Source organism: Lithobates pipiens, unplaced genomic scaffold, assembly GCF_037356315.1.
Source record: "Lithobates pipiens isolate NorthernLeopardFrog02 unplaced genomic scaffold, aLitPip1_a1.2 Scaffold_8, whole genome shotgun sequence".
Lineage (NCBI taxonomy): Eukaryota > Metazoa > Chordata > Amphibia > Anura > Ranidae > Lithobates > Lithobates pipiens.
This window is the reverse complement of record NW_027507903.1, coordinates 622,488,076-622,512,830: the sequence shown is the minus strand read 5'-3', so window position 1 is coordinate 622,512,830 and position 24,755 is coordinate 622,488,076. Positions and strand designations below refer to the sequence as shown.

Sequence of the window (24,755 nt, the reverse complement as noted above, 5' to 3'; positions counted from 1 at the left end):
ATTTTTTTTTTTTTTTATATATATATTTTTTTTGCTTTTTTTCCTTATCTGATACATCTCATGTTATTTACTTTTTGATTTTTGTCCTTTTAACTCCTCTACCACCCTACTTTTCTACAGCATCACCCATAGTTCCCACTGTCACTGAAGCACGAGAAATATAGAGGTTATCCGCTTGCTGCGCAACTGTGCTTGTAAATTTACGCTCATAGTGATTACCTATCAGCTATGTATCCGCTGTAATTCCCTCTACCCTCCAATTCCTTCCCCCCCTTGTTCCCCTCCTGCTCCCTTATCCTCCCCCCTTCACCTTTCCTTACCCCGACCCCCCCTAACTCCCTCCCCTTGTCCCTTTCCTTTCTACTCCTCCTGCTCCTCTTACCCTCCTTCCCTCGGTACCCTTTCCCTTCCCTCCCCTCAGACTTTCCCCCCCCCCTTCCCGCATCCTCTTCCCCCTACCCTGTCCCCTTAGATCCCTTGATACCCCTTTCAAAGATTCTCTTTGACTCCGGTTTTATGTTTTTACTGTTGTTTCATTTAATATGTTGACAGTTTGGGTGGTTTACTTGTTATGTTGCACCTAATATTAGTCTATATTGTGTTTCACAAATGACATGTATGTTATGCTTCTGGATAACGAAATTTTCCCGCTGGCGGCGGGGAACAGCCACTGCTCCCCCGTTTTTCAATGCATCTTCTTCTGGGCCATCCCTTTTTGGTCCCGGAGATTGAGCATTGCTTGGTTGGGCGATTTAGCCTGGCTACTTTGTGTCTTTACCCTTTCATGGCTCGCCCTATACGCAGAGTCCTTCTCCCCTTCTTCTTTTCCCACCTCTTCTTTCTTATCCCTGTAAGGTTCCCCCCACTTACCTTAGGTCGGTCGACTCCCACGCCCTCTACTATGCCCTATAAGCCTCCCCCCATCCAGCTCTTATGGCCCCGCTGAACATACTATCCCTTAACGTCAAGGGTCTCAACTCCCCCAATAAGAGGATTAAAGCCTTCCGTAACTTTGCATCCTTGAAAGCTAACATTGTAGCCCTACAGGAAACCCACTATGCCGTGTCCCATACCCCGAAATTTTTTAGTTCAAGTTATCCCCAAGTTTTCATGGCCTCGGCTAACACTAAACATAGAGGGGTCCTGATAGCTTTCCATCACACTTCCCCGTTCACCCCCAGTTCGGAAATTAGAGACCCTGAAGGGCGTTATATTATCCTAGTGGGATTACTCCAGGACACTGAAACCACCCTAGTCTCCTATTATGCACCTAATGGAAACCCGAATCCCTTTTTCTCACACCTCCTGCAGGTTGTCAACACGCACCGAAAAGGCTCACTCTTTATTTGTGGTGATACTAATCTGACCCTACACCCCCATCTCGATAAGTCACCATACGCCCCAGAGCAACACTCCCTTTCGGTCCAATTATGTCAACAACTACAGAAAGCTTCCCTCCTTGACACCTGGAGAGAATGTAATCCCCTCAAACGTAATTACACCTTCTATTCATACCCACACAAATCCTTCTCTAGAATAGACCACATTCTTACACCGGTAGCTACCTTCCCGACTGTGATCCAGTCCATAATTTGCCCAATCCCCTGGTCGGACCACTGTGCGGTGCTCACCACTGTATCTTCGTTGATCCCTCAGACTACAGATAGAACCTGGTCTATGAATGAGGCACACCTCACTAGCCAACCCTTCTGTTTCGACATTCGCTTTTCCCTCACAGACTATCTGCAACATAATAATACTCCCGAGATCTCCCCGGTTCTCCTCTGGGAGGCTCACAAACCCGTAATTCGGGGCAGTTGTATATCAATTGCCACCCACCTTAAGAAGGATAGAGTACTCAGACAACTACAGCTAGAATCAGACTATCATTCGCACTTCCTCCAATTCCAAGCCTCACCCACAGAACCCCATAGACTGACCCTTGAAAAAACTAAGCTTGAACTAGACCTCCTCCTAGCAGAATCAGCAGATAAGATCCTACGCAGGAATAATCACACAATTTACACTAAAGCCAATAAACCCGACACCTTTATGGTCCTACGTCTCCGACAGCCTGATAGGATCCGCAAACCTATACGCCTTAAAATAAATAAGAACACATACACTAGTGACCCTATCAAGATACTCTCCGAGTTCCGACAGAAATTGGCCGACCTATATGCAGCTAAAACCAAATTTTCCCCCCAACAAGCAAACGTCTTATTTCAAGACTTGCCCATCCCTGAACTCCCGCAATCTGCTAGGGAATCAATAGACAGCTTAATCACTGTAGAGGAGGTGCTCACAGCCATAAAATCCCTTAAGCCCCGAAAACGCCCGGGTCCTGATGATTTGCCTGCCAATTACTACAAGAAGTTCTCTGACGTACTGGCCCCTCTCTTAGCAAACGCGTTTAACGCCCTATTGAGGCAGCAGACCTTCGGCAGAGACACTCTCGCAGCGTCCATAGCCATGATACCCAAACCCAACACTGATAACACCCTATGGTCTAACTTTCGCCCCATATCTCTGCTCAACGTGGACATAAAAATGTTGTCCAAAATTCTAGCGCTGCGTCTTAATCCACTCATCGGCAAATTAATTCATAAGGACCAAGTGGGGTTTATCCCTCATAGGCAAGCCAGCGACAATATTCGTCGTGTCATATTATTACAACACCTAGCGAGATCGCGCTCCATTCCTATGCACCTTTTGTCTCTGGACATTAGAAAGGCGTTTGATACCGTATCCTGGCCCTATTTACACTTTGTCCTGCAGCGTTGGGGTTTTGGACCACACTTCCTCCAATGGATTACATCTCTGTATAATGACCCTCATGCCTCAGTTAAATACTCTGGTTTTCGCTCCCAAAGTTTTCCGATACGGAGAGGGACCCGCCAGGGTTGCCCCCTATCCCCACTGCTCTTTGCCTTGGCTATAGAGCCGCTAGCAGCAATGATACAGGTGAATCCTGATATTAAGGGCTTGGAGATAGCATCAACTGTACACAAATTGTGTTTGTTTGCAGATGACGCTTTATTATTTGTCACCTCTCCCCACACTTCCATCCCCAACCTACTCCACCTCCTTGATCGGTTTGCTCAGATCTCCGGCCTAGAAGTTAACCAGGCTAAATCAAAGGCTCTGAATGTGTCTCTGCCGAGGGATACTGTCACTCTTCTACAACAGAACTTCTCCTTTCAATGGTCTGACACCTCTATTCCGTATCTAGGTATTAAACTGTCTAGTGACCCAGCAAATCTCTTTCGTATAAACTATACCCCGATGCTGAAACCCCTGTCTTCCCTACTTCATGACTGGAGTTCCCTTCATATCTCATGGATGGGTCGCATTGCTGCCATCAAAATGTCCCTTCTACCTAAACTTTTATACCTTTACAGGGTTCTTCCTGTACCAGTGCCCCCCTACTTTCATCGTGTCATCCAGAGCCGGGACTTCAGCTTAGTCTGGGGATCCACTAGGCCCAGGGTGACAAGATCTGTGCTACTCCGTCATCATAAATGGGGGGGACTGGGGGTTCCTAACTTTTCCCATTACTACCACGCAGCCCAGCTGGCCCAAATGACCCTGTACCATGCTAAGTTTGAGATCCCTCTGTGGGTGAGCCTGGAAGCGATAGACATACACCCGGTACCTTTGGCAAATCTGTTATGGCTCCCCCAAACAGCACGGGATCCCATTATTAACCCCATCACCCAACACACTCTGAAGCTCTGGGATAGCTTATGTAAACGGTTTAACTTACGATCCCTGCACTCCCCGCTCCTCTCATTCATGGGCCATAAACACTTCTATCCGGCACATACAGAACCTGCCTCTTTCCGGGCGTGGGCCCATGCAGGTTTAACTCGTATTTGTGACCTAGTGACTGGTGGCGCTATCAAAACATTCCTGTCCATTCAAACCCAAGCCAAACTTCCCAATACTGAATACTTTCGTTACCTCCAAATCTCTCACTTTGTACGGGGGGTCATTAACCCGGCTGTAACCCTACATGCTATTTCCATATTTGAGAAGATTTGTGACTCCGACCCTCACGCACTGGGCATTATATCTCAACTATACGAGCACCTTACCTCCCAGTCCACGACACTACCGACTTATGCACAACAATGGGCCAAAGACTTATCACTAACCATAGATGAGGAGGATTGGTCCAGTGTATGGCACAACACAAAAATCTCGTCGCACAATATTGTTGCCCTTGAAGCTAGTTACAAAGTGCTTATGAGATGGTACCTAGTGCCTGACAGAATTGCTAAGTTTCTACCGTCCTACTCGCCAAATTGTTTCCGCAACTGCAGTGGAAGAGGTACCCATATGCACATCTGGTGGACATGCCCTGTGGCGCAATGCTTCTGGGCAACAATATTCCAAATGCTATCCACCATGTTCCGGGAACCGATAAACCCTGACCCCGCACTGGCTCTTTTGAATTTCTATCCGGATTCCCACACCACGGCGCAAATACGCCTATCCCTACAGCTCACCAGGGCGGCAAGCAAACAATTGCCAAAGCATGGAAAAGCCCAGTCCTTCATATAACCGAAGTGAAAAATCGGGTCACGCAAGCTATGATTCATAGCCGAGTTGAAGCCACTGTTTTGGACAAGATCCCTCGCCACACTAAAATTTGGCAACCCTGGGTTGACCATTACCTGCCACCGAACTTTGATAGACAGTTACTGAACCCTTAAACATACATATCCCCTGACCCAGTTGTTAGTGTATGCCCTTCGTTTCTTTGGTGTGAGTCGGCCGACCTCCTCCCTCTCCCCCCTCTTCTTTTCCCTGACGCCTCTGTCCTTTTTCCTCTTCTCTTCCATCTTGTTCTCCTACTCCTCCTCTTTCCCCGATCTTCCTACCCCCTCAGTTCCCCTATTCTCCTTCTTTACTGCTCTCTGTTTGTGTATATCCTCTATGTCTCTTTGATACCTATTTAGGTAACATAGGTTATTGGCAGCCCTGATTATGTTCTTGCACTGTTTCCTGCAAGATTGCAATAAGCTGCACTCCGTGTGTTAAATTCATGGGGGTCCCGGCCCTGTCATGTAGCAGGCCTCCCTTGGAGCCCGTGACAGCTCTGGGACCCGTTCTATGAGCACGTTTAAAAAACCCGCCATATGTGTTAACATGCGCCTAGGATGTACTCTGTCTGGCCTTATTTGCTATGTATCAGACTCTTGCTTTTTATTCTCTACTGATACTATATGGCTGATATCTTTGTATCCTTTGTTCCTGTTACCAATAAAAAACTTTTGAAAGTGTAAAAACAGCCGTTTTTTCAGGAGCAGTGATTTTAATAATGATTAAAATGAAACAATAAAAGTGTAATATTCCTTTAAATTTCGTAGCTGGGGGGTATCTATAGTATGCCTGTGAAGGGGCGCATATTTCTGGTGCTTAGAACTGTCCCTGCACAAAGTGTCATTTGTGCAGGAAAAAAAGTCTTTTAAAATCACTTGCGGCTATATTGTCGAGTCCCGTAATACAGAGAACACTCAATGAGTGTTCTCTGTATTAGCTGACCATTCATTCATTCATTGATTAAAAAAAAAAAAAGCGTAGGGGTTCCCCTAAATTCAATTACCAGGCCCTTCAGGTCTGACATGGATATTAAGGGGAACCCCGTGTCAAATTTAAAAAAAAATTGACGTGGGGGTCCCCCTAAATATCCATACCAGACCCTTCAGGTCTGATATGGATATTAAGGGGAACCCCGCATCAAATTTAAAAAAAAAATTGACGTGGGGGTCCCCCTAAAAATCCATATCAGACCCTTTATCCGAGCACGCAACCTGGCAGGCCGCAGGAAAAGAGGGGGGGACGAGAGAGCGGCCCCCCCTCCCTCCTGAACCATACCAGGCCAAATACCCTCAACATTGGGAGGATGCTTTGGGGGTCTGTGACCCCTCAAAGCACCTTGTCCCAATGTTGATGAGGACAAGAGCCTCATCCTCACAACCCTGGCCATTGGTTGTGAGGGTCTGCGGGCGGGGGGCTTATCAGAATCTGGAAGCCCCCTTTAACAAGGGGACCCCCAGATCCCGCCCCCCCCCCTGTTTGAAATGGTAAGGGGGTACAAAAGTACCCCTACCATTTCACAAAGAAAGTGTCAAAATGGTTAAATAAGACAAACACACTTTTGAAAAATTCCTTTATTAAAAATGAAAAAAATAAAAAAAAGATTCCAGCGGTGCTAATCCACTCTTGCTATCCAGCGACGGATCTCCGGGGTCCAGCGATGGATGATCATATCCAGTGACGGGGGATCTCTCAGTCCAGCGCTGTCCATACATCCTTCTTCTGTCTCCACTCCGGAGACACTGCAGAGAGCCTGTTTCTTATAATAGGAGGGCGGGGCCACCCATCACCTGACCCTGCCCCCTCTGACGCTGGTGAAGGGAGCCAGGGGTTCCCCAGTGACGTGTGGGTGACCCCGCCCCCTCTGATGTAACGGAAACCTGCGTTACATCAGAGGGGGCGGGGTCACCCACATGTCACTGGGGAACCCCTGGCTTCCCTCTCCAGCATCAGAGGGGCGGGGTCAGGTGACGGGTGGCCCCGCCCTCCTAATATAAGAAACGTCAGCGCTGGGCTCTCTGCAGTGTCTCCGGAGTGGAGACAGAAGAAGGATGTATGGACAGCGCTGGACTGAGAGATCCCCCGTCGCTGGATATGATCATCCATCGCTGGACCCCGGAGATCCGTCGCTGGATAGCAAGAGTGGATTAGCACCGCTGTAATCTTTTTTTTATTTTTTTCATTTTTAATAAAGGAATTTTTCAAAAGTGTGTTTGTCTTATTTAACCATTTTGACACTTTCTTTGTGAAATGGTAGGGGTACTTTTGTACCCCCTTACCATTTCAAACAGGGGGGGGCGGGATCTGGGGGTCCCCTTGTTAAAGGGGGCTTCCAGATTCTGATAAGCCCCCAGCCCGCAGACCCTCACAACCAACGGCCAGGGTTGTGAGGATGAGGCCCTTGTCCTCATCAACATGGGGACAAGGTGCTTTGAGGGGTCACAGACCCCCAAAGCATCCTCCCAATGTTGAGGGTATTTGGCCTGGTATGGTTCAGGAGGGAGGGGGGGCGCTCTCTCGTCCCCCCTCTTTTCCTGCGGCCTGCCAGGTTGCGTGCTCGGATAAAGGGTCTGATATGGATTTTTAGGGGGACCCCCACGTCAATTTTTTTTTTTAATTTGATGCGGGGTTCCCCTTAATATCCATATCAGACCTGAAGGGTCTGGTATGGATATTTAGGGGGACCCCCACGTCATTTTTTTTTTAATTTGACACGGGGTTCCCCTTAATATCCATGTCAGACCTGAAGGGCCTGGTAATTGAATTTAGGGGAACCCCCACGCTTTTATTTTATTTTTTTTTCTTAATCAATGAATGAATGAATTGTCGGCTAATACAGAGAACACTCATTGAGTGTTCTCTGTATTACGGGGAGCCGACAATTTAGCCGCAAGTGATTTTAAAAGACTTTTTTTCCTGCACAAATGACACTTTGTGCAGAGACAGTTCTAAGCCCCAGAAACATGCGCCCCTTTACAGGCATACTATAGATACCCCCCAGCTACGAAATTTTAAGGAATATTACACTTTTATTGTTTCACTTTAATCATTATTAAAATCACTGCTCCTGAAAAAACGGCCATTTTTAAAACTTCTTTTTGCATTGATCCATGTCCCCTGGGGCAGGACCCGGGTCCGCAAACACTTTTTAGGACAGTAACCTGCATATTACCCTTTAAAATAAGCACTTTAGATTGTGAACGTTCGAGTCCCATAGACTTTAATAGGGTTCTAAAGTTCACACGAAGTTTAGGTCTGTTCGCAGGTTCTGGTGCAAACCGAACAGGGGGGTGTTCGGCTCATCCCTAGTCCTGAGTTACTGTCCCTGATTTAAGAGTAGAGCCATCGGCCAAATACATTGAAAGTCCTAGGCCGAAGGGGTATGTGATGTTTGGAAGCAAAGGACAGGTCCATGAAGCCACTGCAAGCCCCTGAATCAATTATAGCGTTGGTTTGAATATTCCCTCCTGGGAGCTGCAAGAGAATAGGAACAGCCAGGTGAGCAATACTGTTCGGCAAAACGGGAGTAAGAGCAGGACAAATGTAAAAGCACTTACGAAGCTTTGCGGGACAGGAAAAGAGCATGAAATGTGCTAATTTACCGGAGGGTTTCGAGATTCAGGGGATCTAGTCATTTAGGAGGGCCACCATGGGAGTCGTGGGAATTTGGGAGCCCACTTACTTATCAATTGTGTTAAAGACTTTTTTCCAGAAAGTACAAATCTTTGGGTACTCCCATCAAATATGTGACATTGTACCTGTAAGTTGGCAACCCCTGAAGCATAGAGGGCTGACAGTATGGAACATTGAGGCCAGTCTGGAAGGTGTATAGTACCACCTGGTTATCACTTTTAAGCTGGCTTCCATTAAGGTGGTATTAAGGATGCCCTTGAAAGATTTAGAGCATACTGAATGCCATTTCTCCATGTTGCAATGGAATTGATTCCCAGGCTTCCATGAAGGACGTTTTAGATGTAGGAGAGGCAAGTGACAAATAGATTATCGAGATCCCCCCTCTGGTCCAGGGAGAGGGTTATGTTTACATAGGGAGTGCAGGAAATGGTGTATTTGGTGAAACTGATATAGTTCTGAGTGGGGGAGGTCGAACTTTTTTGTGCAGTGTTTTTAGGGTGAAAGGGCCTGCAGCCTTGAAAAAATGTCCTATCCTATAAAGGCTGGAGTTGGGGTTCAGCTCCCTCCAGATGTTCGTCAACCCTTGGGCATGAATGAGTCTTTCTGTTTTGAGGCTTTCGTTGATTGGGCGAGTAAGCTGATCATTAAGAGGTCTAGATTTATCTAGCCCTTGGTCAAAAGCCACATTTGAGTCACCCTCAAAATTGACCGTGCCCTCCAGTGATGGGGAGAGGGTTTAGAAGAGACGTCTTAAGAAAGCTGCCTGCCCCTTATTAGGGGCATAGTAGGAGATCAGGGAGTAGAGCTGACCATCTATTGTTCCCTTGACCATGATGTATCTGCCTCCTGGATTTCTAGTATCTGACACCCAATTGAAATTGCATGTTTTAGCTATCACAACTGCCACCCCTTTGGTTTTATTTCCTGCACTCGCCATGCAAAATTTGGGCAAGTGGGAATGGAGAAACTTGGGACAGTACCTAGTGGGGAAATTAGTTCTTGCAGTAAGACAATATCAAGTTTTGAGGATTTGTAAGCGTTGAAAACGTTCTTACGCTTGAGGGGGGGGGGGGGGTTAAGCACTGAACGTTATGGGTAGCAACCCGTAAGACATTGTGTGTGCGATCAGCCATGGGTTTGGGAGGGGGTGAGCTGTAAGATCCATCGCCACTTACCTTCAAAAAGTTCTGCTGGGGGGGGTTAAGCACTGAACGTTATGGGTAGCAACCCGTAAGACATTGTGTGTGCGATCAGCCATGGGTTTGGGAGGGGGTGAGCTGTAAGATCCATCGCCACTTACCTTCAAAAAGTTCTGCTGGGCGTAAGCTGAGAGGGGGCATATTATGCGGCTCCCGCATGTAGTTTCCATCTGCTTCGGCCCACCGTAGAATAGGTCTGTAACAGATATTAAGAGTGAGTGGTGCTCCAAGGAGAGAAAGAGAGAGAGTTGAAAAGAAAGCAGAGTCAAGGAAGAGTGGAGTTTACACCCTCCAAGGGTGCCGAGGACCCAAGGAAGAGAAAAGTCCCCGGTAGTCATCTCACTGAAAGTCGTGAGATGTTGTAGGAAGGTCAAAAATACCAACCAAAATGGTTGGACGCCCTATCCCCCCGACAACAGGAGGCATCAAAGGGATAGGAGGAGGCACATGTGTACCACACTGCACCAGAGCGCCCTTAAACCTGTAGTGCTGTGCTACCAACAGAGAATAAAAAACAATAATAAAACAGGTTATAACATACGTAGCTAATAAAACCACCCAGGGGAAAAAATGGAAAAGGGGGGGTTTGCAGGGAGGGCAGGCCCGGCGTCCTTAGGGGGACTGACTAGTCAGCAAGGGGATTTGTCCTCTCCCTCAAGTTAAGGGAGAAATCTGGCTCACCCACTCCCATGTGTTGGGAGAGAACCAGACTTTATAACAAATAAAAATATTTAAATGCAGAGACTGGTCTGAGAATCGTTTTTTGGTATCAAAGGTAACCCGTAATCATGCAGGTCCGTTGTGAGAAGATCTTCTGGACTTGGTCTTGTTCCAGAAAGGGTTCGGTGAGCTTGTCGGAGGAGGACGTTTGTTGGATCCCGATAGGGAGGAAGGAGCTTCCGTGTCCATCTCCTGAGATATTATTTTCAAGTTGGGGAGTAGCTTCTCACCCGTAATGAAGTTGGAGAAGAGTGTTGCTGAACTTTGTGGGAGAATTTCACCACAAATGGGAAGGCCCATTTGTACTTAATGTCCCTCTGGGCCATGGCAGACAAGAGCGGTCTCAGAGCTCTTCTCCGTTGAATGGTGGAGGGAGAGAGATCTACCAAGATTTGAACGGGGTGTCCTTGGCTGGTGACCTGGGAGAGGGCCCGGGCTTGTTTCATGACAGATTATTTGACAGTATATTAATGTGGTTTAGCAATGATGTCCCTGGGAGAGCAATCCTTCCTGGGGGGGGGGGGGGGGGGGCAGGGCTCTGTGTACTCTGTCCAGCTCTAGGCGAGACGGTGGGATGTTTGGGATGAGTGACTTCATTAAATCCTGTGTGGCTGCTGTGACATCAAGAATCAATTCTGGTAGGCCTCTAATCCTGAAATTGAGTCTCCTGGACCTATTTTTCAAGTCATCTATACGTGAGAACGCAGTGTCTAGTTGTTCTTGCAACGTTTGGGTAAGGTCAGAGTTCTGGTGGGAGACTGCTGCTGTCTGATCTAGCTTGCCTTCTATGGAATCCATCCTGGATCCAATGTTCTGGAGGTCTGCTTTGCTGTCTCCTGTAATAGTACCCACAGTAGCAGCCGGTGTCCTTTCCAGGAGTGTTGAGAATATAAGAAATAGATTGTTCACGAGAACTGAGAGATGTGGGTGGCAAAGCCATGAGGGCTGGGGGCAACCATGGCGGGTGTCACTGCTGGGAAGAGGGCCTGGTCCCCGAATGAATGGCTGAGCAAGGACTCAGTGGTGGCTGGAGAAGGAGTCTGAGCCTGTGCTCCTGTGATGTGGGCCCCAGAAGTGAATTGAAGCAGAGCAGGGGCTATCACGTACCTGTGATCTGGTGTGGTTTCTGTGAGGGGGAGAGAAGGCTGTGAAGCATCAGCAGACATGGCGGCCATCTTGGTACCCCCGGGCTGTGAGGTGGCGGTGAATTCCTGGTCCAGACTCTGTCTGGCACTGGGTCTGGACATGCAGGGGAGATCTCCTGAGTGGGGGGTTGTAGGTACCTTGCGGGGTGCTTTGCAGCTAGAGGCAGAGAGGAGGTAGCGCTGCTTCCTTGACTATTGTGGTCCGGCAGTCCACCCGGGGTGAGTGGCGGTGGTGGAATGTGGCTGTACAACCGGACGGTTTTGTAGAGCAGACATCTGGGAGTGATCTCCGGTGTGTGAGGGCCACGAGCGGTGATCAGATGGCGCTGGAGCAGGGCTGAGTGGTGTGCTGAGGGCGCTTATGCTGGGGGCACTCGTGCATGTGCACTCACTAATCCATTACTTAAGCACAGCTAAATACTGTATCCCTGCCAAATTGGCCAATGATGTGTCAATGGGCTGCTGCATTCAAGGAACTCATGGAGATAGAGGTTCTTATCTCCTCCACCATTAAGAGGAAACATTTCAGAAGACCTGACACCACTTATGATTTTGTCCTTCTGAGTTATATTGGAGAACAACATGAAAATAGAACTACCCTGCCCCTCAGTCATCATTCACCATGCCATTGTTGTTTGTGAAATTTACTTTTTCAACAGTAACATGATCTGCAAAAGTCGCTTATGCTGGAACCGTTTGCATATTTTACTTACTGCTAAACAGCCAATGCCCTGTGCTGGAAACAGGGCTGGGATAAGGTCATCTGGTTGCCAAAGTGAAGATACTTAACTGTGCCCCATTCCTCTCAGGTGGAGCAGAGACGTGGCCAATAGTGGCATGTGCAAAAGTGTACCATACCAAAATGTATGTAGGATTGCTGCATTTGCTGAAATAGTGCCCATGGTTGTGGCACACTGTAGCAAATTGAAGAGTTTAATAACGATGTACATACTGTTCACCAGTAAAATATGAGGCTAAGACTCCATACACACTATTAGATGTTCTGCAGTTTTACCAAAACCATATAATATGAGGTCAAACCTTAAGAGTTTAAATTTATATGCAACCAGACAAAAATCTGCAGAAAATCTAATAGTGTGTATGGGGTCTTAGAGTGGAAAAATAAATAATGTCACTACATTGGCATGAGGAGAAATTGTCCCGGTGTCAAGGGTGTCACTGGAAAGAAAAGTTGCTGCTGCCTCAGCATCGATGATAGTAAAAAAAAATTCCACTGCATTGATGGTGTCACTGGAAGTACAAAAAGTCCATGCATCAGGGCGCTCCCAAAACATGAAAAATGTTACTGTACCAGAGGTGTGATGAAGTATAAAATGTCACTGTGTTGGTTGTTGGGGTCCTTGTAGGTGCACATAACTGGTCCAGGGTAGCAAAAAGTGTTCTTATTAAGACCCTCACACATCATGTTTTGCCTTTATTTTCATGACTTCTTAAGGGGTATCAAAGCGTGTTGTGTCATTTTTGTGACATTGTTCATGGTGCCATTTTACAGAAAAACTGTCCAGTGGCATTTATGGATGATCAAATGATATGATGTCACACATAAGCGACATCATCATGTAATGCATGTTTGATATACGTGATGTCATCATGTCACACTTAGGCCCCTTTCACACTGATACAGTGTGGCTTGACCACACTAGATTTGTAGAGCAGTGTACCCGCAGGTTTGATGTGCGTTCTATTATGTCCAGCGGTTTTGGTGTGCTTTCAGAAAGAGCATCAAATTCAATGTACATAACTCTATAAGAAAGCACAGCAAACCTGCACCAAACCAGCGGGGTATACTGAGCTACACCCATGGTGTGGTCAAACCTCACCACATCAGTGTGAAAGAGGTCTAAACTCCTGTGAGATGGTTTCAAATTTAAAGGCAATGGAAAGAAAAGCCACATCATATATATATATATATATATATATATATATATATATATATATATATATATATATATATATATATTCAGCCCTTTCTAGACTACAAGGTTCTTACAAGTAAAGCAGTCAGTGGCATATTTTATTTTACAACAATTTATTAATTTTATCCATACTTACAAACATGTGATTGTCTTAATATGGTCAATTCATTGACATAATTTTTAACAATTTTAATCTACTAATTATATAGTTTTCATATGTTTTCATTTGTTTGCAGGGTTCCGTTTGGGTCCAGATGTAAGAAAACATGATGGGAAAGCCAAAGATTTATAAACATGGAGCTTTCAAGTATTAAAGTTCGGCCCAAGAAAAGACAACTTGGGGAAGATATCTTTATGCTTAGTTCACCCACAGGATCTTTTAAAATATAGATCAATTGACCAAAAAATGTTAGCATTCCCTTTTCATAACTTTATGCAACATCTATGCATTTACGCATAGCTTCTCTTATTTCACGGTTCCGTAGACTGTATACAGCAGGTTTCAGTAGTGGAGTAAATGCAGTATATAAGAGGGAGATAACTTTGTTTAAATTCAGTGACCTTCCTGAAGAAGGAGCTGTGTATTTAGCAATTAAGGTTCCATAATATATTGCAACCTTGACAATGTGGGAACTGCAGGTAGAGAAAAGCCCCGTACACACGAGCGGACTTTTCAACATCCAAAGTCAGACGGACTGATTCCGTCAGACTATTCGATCGTGTGTGGGCTGCAACGGACTTTTGATTCACCAAAGTCTGACGGACACGGACTTTAGAATATGGAACATGCTTCAAATTTTTCCGACAGAACTCCGCCGGACCCGGTCCCTTCGAAAAATTTGCTCGTGTGTATGCTATTCCGACGGACTAAAACCGACGCTAGGGCAGCTATTGGCTACTGGCTATGAACTTCCTTATTCGAGTCCAGTCGTACGTCATCACGTTCAAATCCGTCGGAGTTTAGTGTGATTGTGTGTGGCCAAGTCCGCTCAGCCGAAAAGTCCGTCAGAACTCTGTTGGAACTCCGGCAGAACTCTGGCAGAACTCCTTCAGAAGTCTGTCGGACATAAGTCCTCTCGTGTGTACGGGGCTAAAGATTTCCTTCTTCCGGAGGTGGTGAAAATCTTCAGGATAGTAAAGAAGATTCTAACATAAGTCATAATCATAAACATGACGGGAAATAGCACAACAGGTATGGAAAATATCATGGTTTCCAGTTCTATGATGTAGGTGTCAGAGCAGGAAGCATGGAGGAGAGGAGCATGGTCACAGTAAAGGTCATCAATGATGTTACAACCACAGAACTCCATCTGAGTCACTGGAATAAGAGAAGATAGATTAAGGATAAATCCAACTGCCCAAGACAAAACAAACCTCCATGCCCATTATAGTGTGGCAGTGTAATGGGCTACAGATGGCCAAGTATCGATCATAAGACATTGCCGTTAGGAAGAAACATTCAGAAACAGTTGAAGAGGAACCAAAAAAGTACTGTGTAAGGCAAGAACTCACCAACATAGTTTTACATTTACCTAATAGCATACACAACAGGTATGGAACCACGTTTGTAGACAGTAAGATGTCAGAAAAGGATAAATGACACAAAAAGAAATACATCGGAGTATGAAGCTTGTCACTTCTCAAAATCAGCACAATGATTAGAATGTTCTCAGCTATGGTGAAAATGTAGGTGAAAGAAAGTATAACAATGAGAGCATGGCGGGCTCAGGGAAAGCTGCTCCAAAGTCCTCTCCTGGAGCAGCTTCCGTGTTGTCTCCTCTCTCCTTCTCCCAGTGATAGTCCTCCAATAGGTTGGCCTAACATTTTGGCCAATTGGGAAACCCTTTTTTTTTCATACCTGCTTTGTGATTGGCTGGGAGGAGGATCAGTACTGCAACAGCAAATTTTCATTCGCTGTTGCAACACACCACAGTTGGCTCCAGACGTAATGCTCTGTATCCCGAGTCCACCCTATTTTGCAGCCTATTAGAGGCTTTGGCTCTATTCAAGTGCTTAAAAAAAAAACCTGACCACTCTAATTCTTATGCCCTGTGACCCGTAAAGGGTCCGGACACATGAATAGGGGGCGGCAACGGCGGCAGTGCATAGATTCATGTAGGGATGGTGAGGATAGGGGGGGGGGGCTGTGTCCCAGTAATAGACGGGCTGCCCCTGCCCTGCACAGTATTTGGTATATTTATACCATTCATGTTCTGTGAGGCAATACGTGAGGGGATTGATTTACTAAAACTGTAGTGTAAAATCTGGTAAAAGCTGTGCATGGTAGCTTCCAGGTTTTGTTGTCAAAGCTTAATTGAATAAGCTGAATTTAGAAACTGATTGGCTACCAGGCACAGCTGCGCCAGATGTTGCACATACACTGAAATAGTTTCTTTGTTTTTTTGTTCTGCGGCCACTTTTTTATATTTAGAAGCTGGTGACAATTTCAAGAGCATAGTACAACTTTTACATATAATACAACAACATAAGATCCTTGGCCTACATTTAGCCATTTACATTTACGAAACCTTTGATTTCCTATCCTGGCCTCAAATCTGGGGCTTTGAAGAGTTCATCTTGGCTTGGGTATCCACTCTGTACTCCAACCTTTCTGCGGTGCATGAGTCTCAGCCTTTTCAGTTTTCCTCCAGGATGCTACTGGAGTGTTTACTATCCTTGATAATTTTCATTGTGTCTTTGAATCCATTGGTACTTGCCATTAGGGAAACTATGCGGGGTATTTACCAAAACTGAAGCACACAGAATCTGGTGCAGCTGTGCACAGTAACCAATCAGCTTTTAACTTCAACTTGACAATAAAGTCTCTATCAAATGGAGGGGATCTGTCATCTGATCCTCTGCTAAGCAGAGCCGAGCATATGGACATGGATACAGCCTGCTCTGCTCTATGGGCTGTCAGGTGTATACCCGACTGCCTTCCTATCCCATCTGCTTAAATGGAGGGGAACAGATCCCTCCCCCTTTTTTTTTCGGTGGATTGGATCATATTGAAGGTTGCTGGGTGTTAAGGGACACAAGTCCTTTTACACCCACTGGTCCATAGGGATACATGGACCATCCGATCAGGTCAGCATGAAAAAGTGACAGATAGACCTGGTCAGATTGCCTGTGTGAAAGGGGCCTAAAACCTAGAAACTGATTGGTTACTATGTACCTATAATAAGGCTTACCTGTAGGTACTGTAAATATCTACTAAACATGCACAGTTTAGGAGATATTCAGAGTGCAAGCAGCCAATGAAATCATCAGCGCATGTGCTCTGAAGGTCCAGCTTACAGTGCCAGACCTTCAGAGCCCCTACCGGAAATGACGGCTTCTGTGCGAATGCGCGGGAGTGACTCATGTAGCTGAAGACAACAAACCTGAAAGGAAGACCAGGGGAAGATGTCAGCCGTCTCAACAGTGACATCACAGAACTGGAGGGCTTTGTTCTAAGGTAAGGTTTCTTATGATGTGCTAGTATGCTATGCATTGCAGGATTATTATTTTTTTTAAGTACTAGCAGTTTACAACCGCTTTAACTCCTTGTTTTCAAAACCAAAAAAAATTGCAATTGCAAAAAGTGAGAATCACTTGCCTAAACTTTAAAACCACCTAAGCTGCTCTCCCATATGCAATTTATTTCGTAATTTTTAATTGTGATGGAAGTGTACCCTTAAGCCTAGTACACACAATCATAATATCGTAGAATAAATATTGCTTTTTGTACAAATAATCTGATCGTTAGTCCACAGCTTTTGTCCAAAATTTTCCAAAATGACAAACACGAAAATTTTTAATACATCGTACGACTTTTTATTTAATCAGTACAGTTTTCGTTTGGAAATACAATACAAATACATTACATTGCTTCCTAACTTTTATTCTGTCATACAAGAATTTTCGTACTTTAGTAACCTATTCATTTTCAAAATGGAGCTTAGCATTTAAAAAAAAACAAAAAACAAAAAAAAAAAAAAACAGATGATCATTAGTCTGATAATCTCATGGTGTGTTCTAGGCTTACAGATCAAAAAATATTGGCTAAAGTAAAATGTTCATCAGCTAAATGAGAGCTAAACCCAAAAGCTAACGTTGAGTATATTGCAGCTTAGCAGTTCTTAGTGCAGGGATGGGTGACTGTGGCCCTCCCATTGCTGTGGAACTACAAGTCCCATCAGGCCTCTGCCTTTTTGGGTCAAGCTTGTAACTGTCAATTTTGCAATACCTCATCAGACAAGCAGTTCCTCAACAGTTGGAGGGCTGCAGTTGCCTACCCCTACCTTAGTATAATGTTTCCATTCATTTTCTTTTTTTTTTTTCCCTTTCATTTTTTACCAGGACAGTAGCACGCTTTGTTTCTTAGATTGGCTCCACCCTGGATGGGAGGGTAATGGAGACACCATTGGACAGCAATATTGTCAACCTGGGGCGAGGGTAATGTCTGATAGAATAGCATAATTAATCAGATCGGACTAACAAAATACAGTAAAATATTAGATAACAATTTTTTTTTTTCTTTTGAGATAAAGGTTTTACGAAAAAAAAATAAAAGCTGATTATTGTACGCTTTCCTGTCAGTTGTAAATGGTTTTGGTCAACCCTCTAAAATGTTTTAAACCTGGGTTACTATCTGTCAAGTTAAATAGTTCAGGAGAGGTTGTAAAAATGTCCCGTGTACATTAGGCCTTACTACCACTTTTGTTGGATAGTTTGGTTTGATAAAGGAAGTTGAAGAACAATATAAATACTGGTGGGATCAGCTGGGAAAATAAAGGAAAATAAATGACACAAAACAAAACGAATGAAGCTATCACGTCTAAGAATATGTAAGCTGCAATATATACATTTTTGGGGTTTTTAGTTTATTACCACTTGATGTGGTTCAGTGAGAATCATTATCCCCGTTACACTCATGGGGAATGGTGGTTGATCACAAAAAAAGATTGTTCTACCTGGTTATTGATAAGTGATAGGTACGGGGCAAGCTGAATTTATTCTCAGCCCTAACTGACGTTGGATTTTCAGCTTACATAGAAAACACACAATACAGTTTTCCAGATCACAACATCCCATTTGCCCCCCATTCAAAAATAAATCAATTCAGTTATTTCACATGTACCCATTTATGCAAAGCTTCTCTTATTTCCTGGTTCCGTAGACTATATACAGTAGGATTCAGTAGGGGTGTAAAGACTGTATATAAGAGGGAGATTATTTTGTTGACATTCAATGAACTTCCAGAAGAAGGAGCTGTGTATTTAGCGATTAATGTTCCATAGTATATTGTAACTACTATAATGTGAGAGCTGCAGGTGGAGAAGGCTTTCCTTCTTCCAAAGATGGTGGAAATCTTCAGGATAGCAAAGAAGATTCTAACGTAAGTCACTATCACAAACACAAAGGGAAGAAGCACAATAGGTATAGAAAATAAAATAGTTTCTATTTCCAAGGCATAGGTGTCTGAACAGGACACAGCAAGGAGAGGAGCAAGGTCACAGTAGATGTGGTCAATGATGTTGCAACCACAGAATTCCAAAAGAGACACTGGAATGATGGAGGCCAGGCTGAGAAGAAACCCAAGTGACCAAGACCAAGCAACGAGGTGAAAACGAACTTTAATGTCCATTATTGTGATATAGTGTAATGGAATGCAGATGGCCAAGTATCGATCGTAAGACATCGCCGTCAGGAGGAAACATTCAGAAATGGCTGAGGAGCCACAAAAATAGTACTGTGTGACACAAGCACTCACCATCATGGGTCTGGCTTTACTTAATAAGGTACACAACAGGTATGGAACCACGTTTGTAGACAGTAAGATGTCGGAAAGGGATAAATTACACAAAAAAAAATACATCGGAGTGTGAAGCTTGTCACATCTCAAAATCAGCAGAATTATAACGGCATTTCCTGCTATTGTGAAAATGTAGGTGATAGAAAATATAAGAAAAAGTGAATAATTCAGGATCTCAGAACCCTGAATCCCCATCAGAATGAACTCAGTGATTCGTGTCTGGTTGCAGGAAATCATCATAACAGAAAACTATGAATGCATTTTTGAGGATTGGGAACAAATGAATGAAGTTTCAAAACTATTGTAACAGCTTTTGTAACAACAAAACCAATAGCAGTGCATGTTTATCCTTCTAAGTGTTGATCCTGAGCAGTGGGATCACTTACCAGATGGTGTTACCCTAGTATGAGAATGCAGATATACACTTGACTATTTCAGCAAGCCTCCCTCCTTTCAGCAGATTCCCGGCTGTAGATGCCTCTGCTACTCAAATACTAATGTTCTGGATGATTTGTTCTCCATTACTGTTGCCTTCTGAGTCAGCTCTTCCATGTCTATATCTATGTTTGACACACGTCTTTGCGAGCTCCTGAAAAAGTCCATCTAGGATGAAACACGTACAGTGATAAAGTGGTATGATTTTATGCAGTCTTTTATTGTTTCATGAAATTATACTTGAGTATAAGTATACTTTTGTGTCTGTGCTTGCACAATAGCCTCTTCATGAACGTCTCTGTGAGCTCCTGAATAGCGATGGGCCAAAACCCCCCGGTTCGGTTCGCATCTAGAACATGTGAACAGGCAAAAAATGTGTTCCAACACGCAAATACTGTTAAAGTCTATGGGACACGAACATGAACCTCAACCTGTGGCCCTCCAGATGTTGCGGAACTACAAGTCCCATCATGCCTCATCCTTTGGAAGTCATGCTTGTAACTGCCAGCCTTGCAATGCCTCATGGGACTTGTAATTCCGCAACAGCTAGAGGGCCACAGGTTGAGCACTCATGTTTTATATGCAAGTTATTGTCATAAAAAGTGTTTGGGGACCCCAGTCCTGCCCCAGGGGACATGTATCATTTTAAAAACTGTCTTTTTTTCGGGAGCAGTGATTTTAATAATGCTTAAAGTGAAACAAAAGTGTAATATTCCTTTAAATTTTGTACTGGGGGACGTCTATAGTATGCCTGTAAAGGGGCACATGTTTCCCATGTTTAGAACAGTCCGAGTGCAAAATTACATTTCTAAAGGAAAAGTCAAACTACTCGTGGTTACAATGAATTGTCGGTCTGACAATACACATAAAAGTTCATTGATAACAACGGCATGGGATTTTAACACAGGGGAACCCCGAATCAAAATGAAAAAAAAAATGCTTGGGGGTCCCCCTAAATTCCATACCAGGCCCTTATTTGGGCATGCAACCTGGCAGGCCGCAGGAAAAGAGGGGGGAACAAGAGAGCGCCCCCCTCCTGAACCGTACCAGGCCACATGCCCTCAACATTGGGAGGGTGCGTGGGGTAGCAGCCCCCCAAAGCACCTTGTCCCCATATTGATGGGGAGAAGGGCCTCATCCCCACAACCCTTGCCTGGTGTTTGTGGGGGTCTCTTGTGTTTTTTAACCTTTTTGACACTTTTTTTGTGAAATGGTAGGGGTACATTTGTACCACATTACCAATTCACACAGGGGGGCAGGATCTGGGGGTCCCCTTCTTAAAGGGGGATTCCAGATTCCAAAAAGCCCCCTGCCCGCAGACCCCCACAACCACTGGCGCAAGGGTTGTGGGGATGAGGCCCTTCTCCCCATCAACATGGGGACAAGGTACTTTGGGGGGGTCGCTACCCCAAAGTACCCTCCCAATGTTGAGGCCATGTGGCCTGGTACAGTTCAGGAGGGGGGCTCTCTCTCGTCCCCCCCTCTTTTCCTGAGGCCTGCCAGGTTGTGTGCTTGGATAAGGGTCTGGTATGGATTTTTGTGGGGACCCCACGCCATTTTAAAAAAAAAATTGGCGCAGAGTTCCCCTTAAAATCCATACCAGACCTGAAGGGTCTGGAATGGATTTTGAGGGAGACCCCCATGCCATTTCTTTTAAAAAATGTACTTTTATGTGTATTGTCGGGCTGACAATTCCTTATAGCCGTGAGTAGTTTTTCCTTTATAAATGTAATTTTGCTGTCAGACTGTTCTAAACATGAGAAACATTTGCCCAATTACAGGCATACTATAGATACCCCCCAGGTACGAAATTTAAGGAATATTACACTTGTATTGTTTCACTTTAAGCATTATTAAAATCACTACCAATAGCTTTCATATAAGCCTTTAAAATTAGCACTTTTGATTTCTCCCATAGACTTTTAAAGGGTGTTCTATGGCTTTCGAATTTCCCCCGAACACCCCAAATTGTTCGCTCTTTGACCAACGGGCGACCAGCCAATGTTCGAATCGAACTCATGTTCGACCCAAATATAAAGCCCATCCCTACTCCTGAACAAGTCCATCCAGGATGAAACACATACAGTGATAATGTGGTACAGTTTTTATACACTGTTTTATTGTTTTATGAAATTTATACTGATGTATTGTTTTATGAAATTTATACTATATGAGTATAAGTATACTTTTTTTAATCTATGCTGGTCCTACAGCTTCTTCATGAGCGTCTTCATGAGCTCCTGAAGACGTCAATCTAGGATGAACACATAAAATGATAATGTGGTGCCATTTTTATACAGTATTTAATTGTTTTATAGAATGTATACTTTGAATAAAATTATACTTCTGTGTCTATGTCTGTCCTACATCTTCTTCATGAGCGTCTTCATGAGCTCCTGAAGAAGTCCATCTAGTGTGAAACACACAGAACAATAACAATGCAAGTGCAATTTGTTTATAGCGTTTCATATTTTTTATGCGTTATATCTTGAACAAAAGTGTTTTTGTGTGTTTTTTCTCATTTCTCTCTGTAACCTTCATTGAGTGCATGAGTTATATGCAAGAGGTGGTATTCATGTGCTGAATTTAGTGTGAGCCTTGGGATATCACATTGCATATCAGAGAGACATAAACGGCCAGGGACCTGCTGAGTCTGCCTGCTGCAAGAGCTGAGTGGACATCTGAATGCACCTTTACCTGTATTAACTAGGTCAACAATATCTGTTAAGTGAGCCTGCTGTAACCTAGTTGATGATTGGTATGTAGGAGGAGGAACTCACACTGCTATCTGTGATGTTTGTACAAAAAGATGTACGCAATTTGGTGAACCTAAGATAGTGTGCTGTCTAAATACAGCTCTAGTGACTTCTCACCTTGATGTCTGTCAAGTCAATTATCTATAATAAATATTTTGTCCTCTTACTCAGCAAATCCAAATTGAGGTCAAAGAAAATATAGAAATCATGGTACTTTGAATCATTTTTAGGTCAGTTGACAACAACCAGCCAGCAAAAACAAGTCGGTGTTCATATGCATTATATAGCAGTCTACTGATTCCCTGTGAGCTTTTTTTTTATGGTACTATTTCCCTGTTTGTTTATTAAACAGCAAAGGGATTTAATTATTTTAATTGCTAAGTACCTCTCTAGGTACAGGAGTGTATCTCCATGTTAAATAATAATAATAATAATAATAATAAATAAATAATTAAAAAGAAACAATATTTTGTGTTTCTACACCTTTGCCCATTCCCAATGAAACTATATACAGTATCTCCAATATAACTCAGGAGGACAAAATCATAAGTGGTGTCAGGTCTTCTGAAATGTTTCCTCTTGATGGTGGAGGAGATAAGAACCTCTATCTCTATGAGTTCACTGAATGCAGCCGCCCATTGACACATCATTGGTCAATTTGGCAGGGATACAGTATTTAGCTGTGTTTAAGTAATGGATTAGCAGGGTGTGCATACAATATTTCACAAAAGTGAGTACACCCCTCACATTTTTGTAAGTAATTTATTATATATTTTCATATGACAACACTGAAGAAATTATACTTTGTTACAATGTAAAGTAGTGAGTGAACAGCTTGTATAACAGTGTAAGTTTGCTGTCCTCTCAAAATAACTCAACACACAGCCATTAATGTCTAAACCAATGACAAAAAAAATGAGTACACCCCTAAGCCCACGTACACACGATCGGAGAATCTGTCGGAATGAGTCTTATCGGACCGTGTTGTCAGATAATCCGACTGTGTGTGGTATGCATCGGACTGGTTCCGTCCGAATCTCCGTCCGACCCAATTTTCCAACATGTTGGAAATATTTCCCGACCAACTGGGCCGGACGGACCTAATCCGATCATGTGTAGAGCATTTTCATCGGACCAAGTGCCACGCATGCTCAGATCAAATTCCTACATCAAAGCTATTGGCTACTAGCCTGAATGTAGTCCTATCGTATCGAAATTACGTCATCACGTTCTGAAAGATCGGATTTTTCGCCAACTTGGCCCGACCGTGTGTATGCAACAGTTTCGGACACAATCCGTCGGACTAAATCCGACGGGCAAAATCCGACGGATTTGGTTGGCAAAATCCCCGACCATGTGTACGTGGGCTCAGTAAAAATGTTCAAATTGGGCCTAACATGTCAATATTTTGTGTGGCCACCATTATTTTCCAGCACTGCCTTAACCCTCTTGGGTATGGAGTTCACCAGAGCTTCACAGGTTGCCAATGGAGTCCTCTTTAAATCCTCCATGATGAGATCATGGAGCTGGTGGATGTTAGAGACCTTGCACTCCTCCACCTTCCATTTTAGGACGCCCCACAGATGCTCAATAGGGTTTAGGTCTGGAGACATGCTTGGCCAGTCCATCACCTTTACCCTCAACTTCGTTAGCAAGGCAGTGGTCATCTTGGAGGTGTGTTTGGGGTCGTTGTCATGTTGGAATACTGCCCTGCAGTTCAGCCTCCGAAAAGGAGGGGATCATGCTCTGCTTCAGTATGTCACAGTACATGTTGGAATTCATGGTTCCCCTAATGAACTGTAGCATCCCAGTGTCGGCAGCACTCATGCAGCTCCAGTCCATGACACTCTCGCCACCAAGCTTGACTGTAGGTGAGACACACTTGTCTTTGTACTCCTTACCTGGTTGCTGCGACACCATCTGAACCAAATAAGTTTATATTGGTCTCATCAGACCACAGGACATGGTTCCAGTAATCCATGTCTTTAGTTTGCTTGTCTTCAGCAAACTGTATGCAGGCTTTCTTGTCCACCATCTTTAGAAGAGGCTTCATTCTCACATAACAGCCATGCAGACCATTTTGATGTGGTGTGCAGTGTATGATCTGATAGGCTGACCCCCCACCCCTTCAACCTTTGCAGCAAAGCTGCCAGCACTCATGCGTCTATTTCCCAAAGATAACCTCTGGATATGACACTGAGCATGTGCACTGAACTTCTTTGGTCGACCATGGTGAGGCCTGTTCTGAGTAGTGATGGACGAACTTCCGACGGGACGCGATCCGCGAACGCGATCCGCGAACGTGCCCAAATGTTCGCGAACCCCATTCACTTTAATGGCAGGCAAACATTAAAACCTCCAGATCATATTTTCAGCCACAAAATACTTACTAGCTGTGCACACATAGTCCCACAACATGGACACTGACATACCAGAAGTATTAAGTGAATCAGGGATCAACGGGGGCGTGACCGGAAGCGGAAGGAGGCGGACGCATATCCGAGGAGCTCCGCCGAGGCCTTCTGACG

General features: G+C 44.4%; 2 protein-coding genes and 1 pseudogene across 2 annotated transcripts in view; all 3 read right to left on the bottom strand.

The window, feature by feature from the left end:
- The window catches only part of LOC143961464 (olfactory receptor 6B1-like), a 41,232-nt gene extending 18,764 nt beyond the window's left edge, over nt 1–22,468 (bottom strand). Inside the window, exon 1 of the mRNA XM_077470758.1 lies at nt 22,345–22,468. The gene's annotated coding sequence lies outside the window, so the exon portion shown is untranslated. The remainder of the gene's footprint in view (nt 1–22,344) is intronic.
- Nucleotides 13,671–15,521, bottom strand: LOC143962369 (olfactory receptor 5P52-like; annotated as a pseudogene).
- On the bottom strand, nt 17,930–19,292 carry LOC143961465 (olfactory receptor 6B1-like). Its single transcript, XM_077470759.1, has one exon. The coding sequence runs from the start codon at nt 19,274–19,276 to the stop codon at nt 18,347–18,349; it is 930 nt and encodes a 309-aa protein (XP_077326885.1). The 5' UTR covers nt 19,277–19,292; the 3' UTR covers nt 17,930–18,346.
- Nucleotides 22,469–24,755: the final 2,287 nt, after the last annotated feature.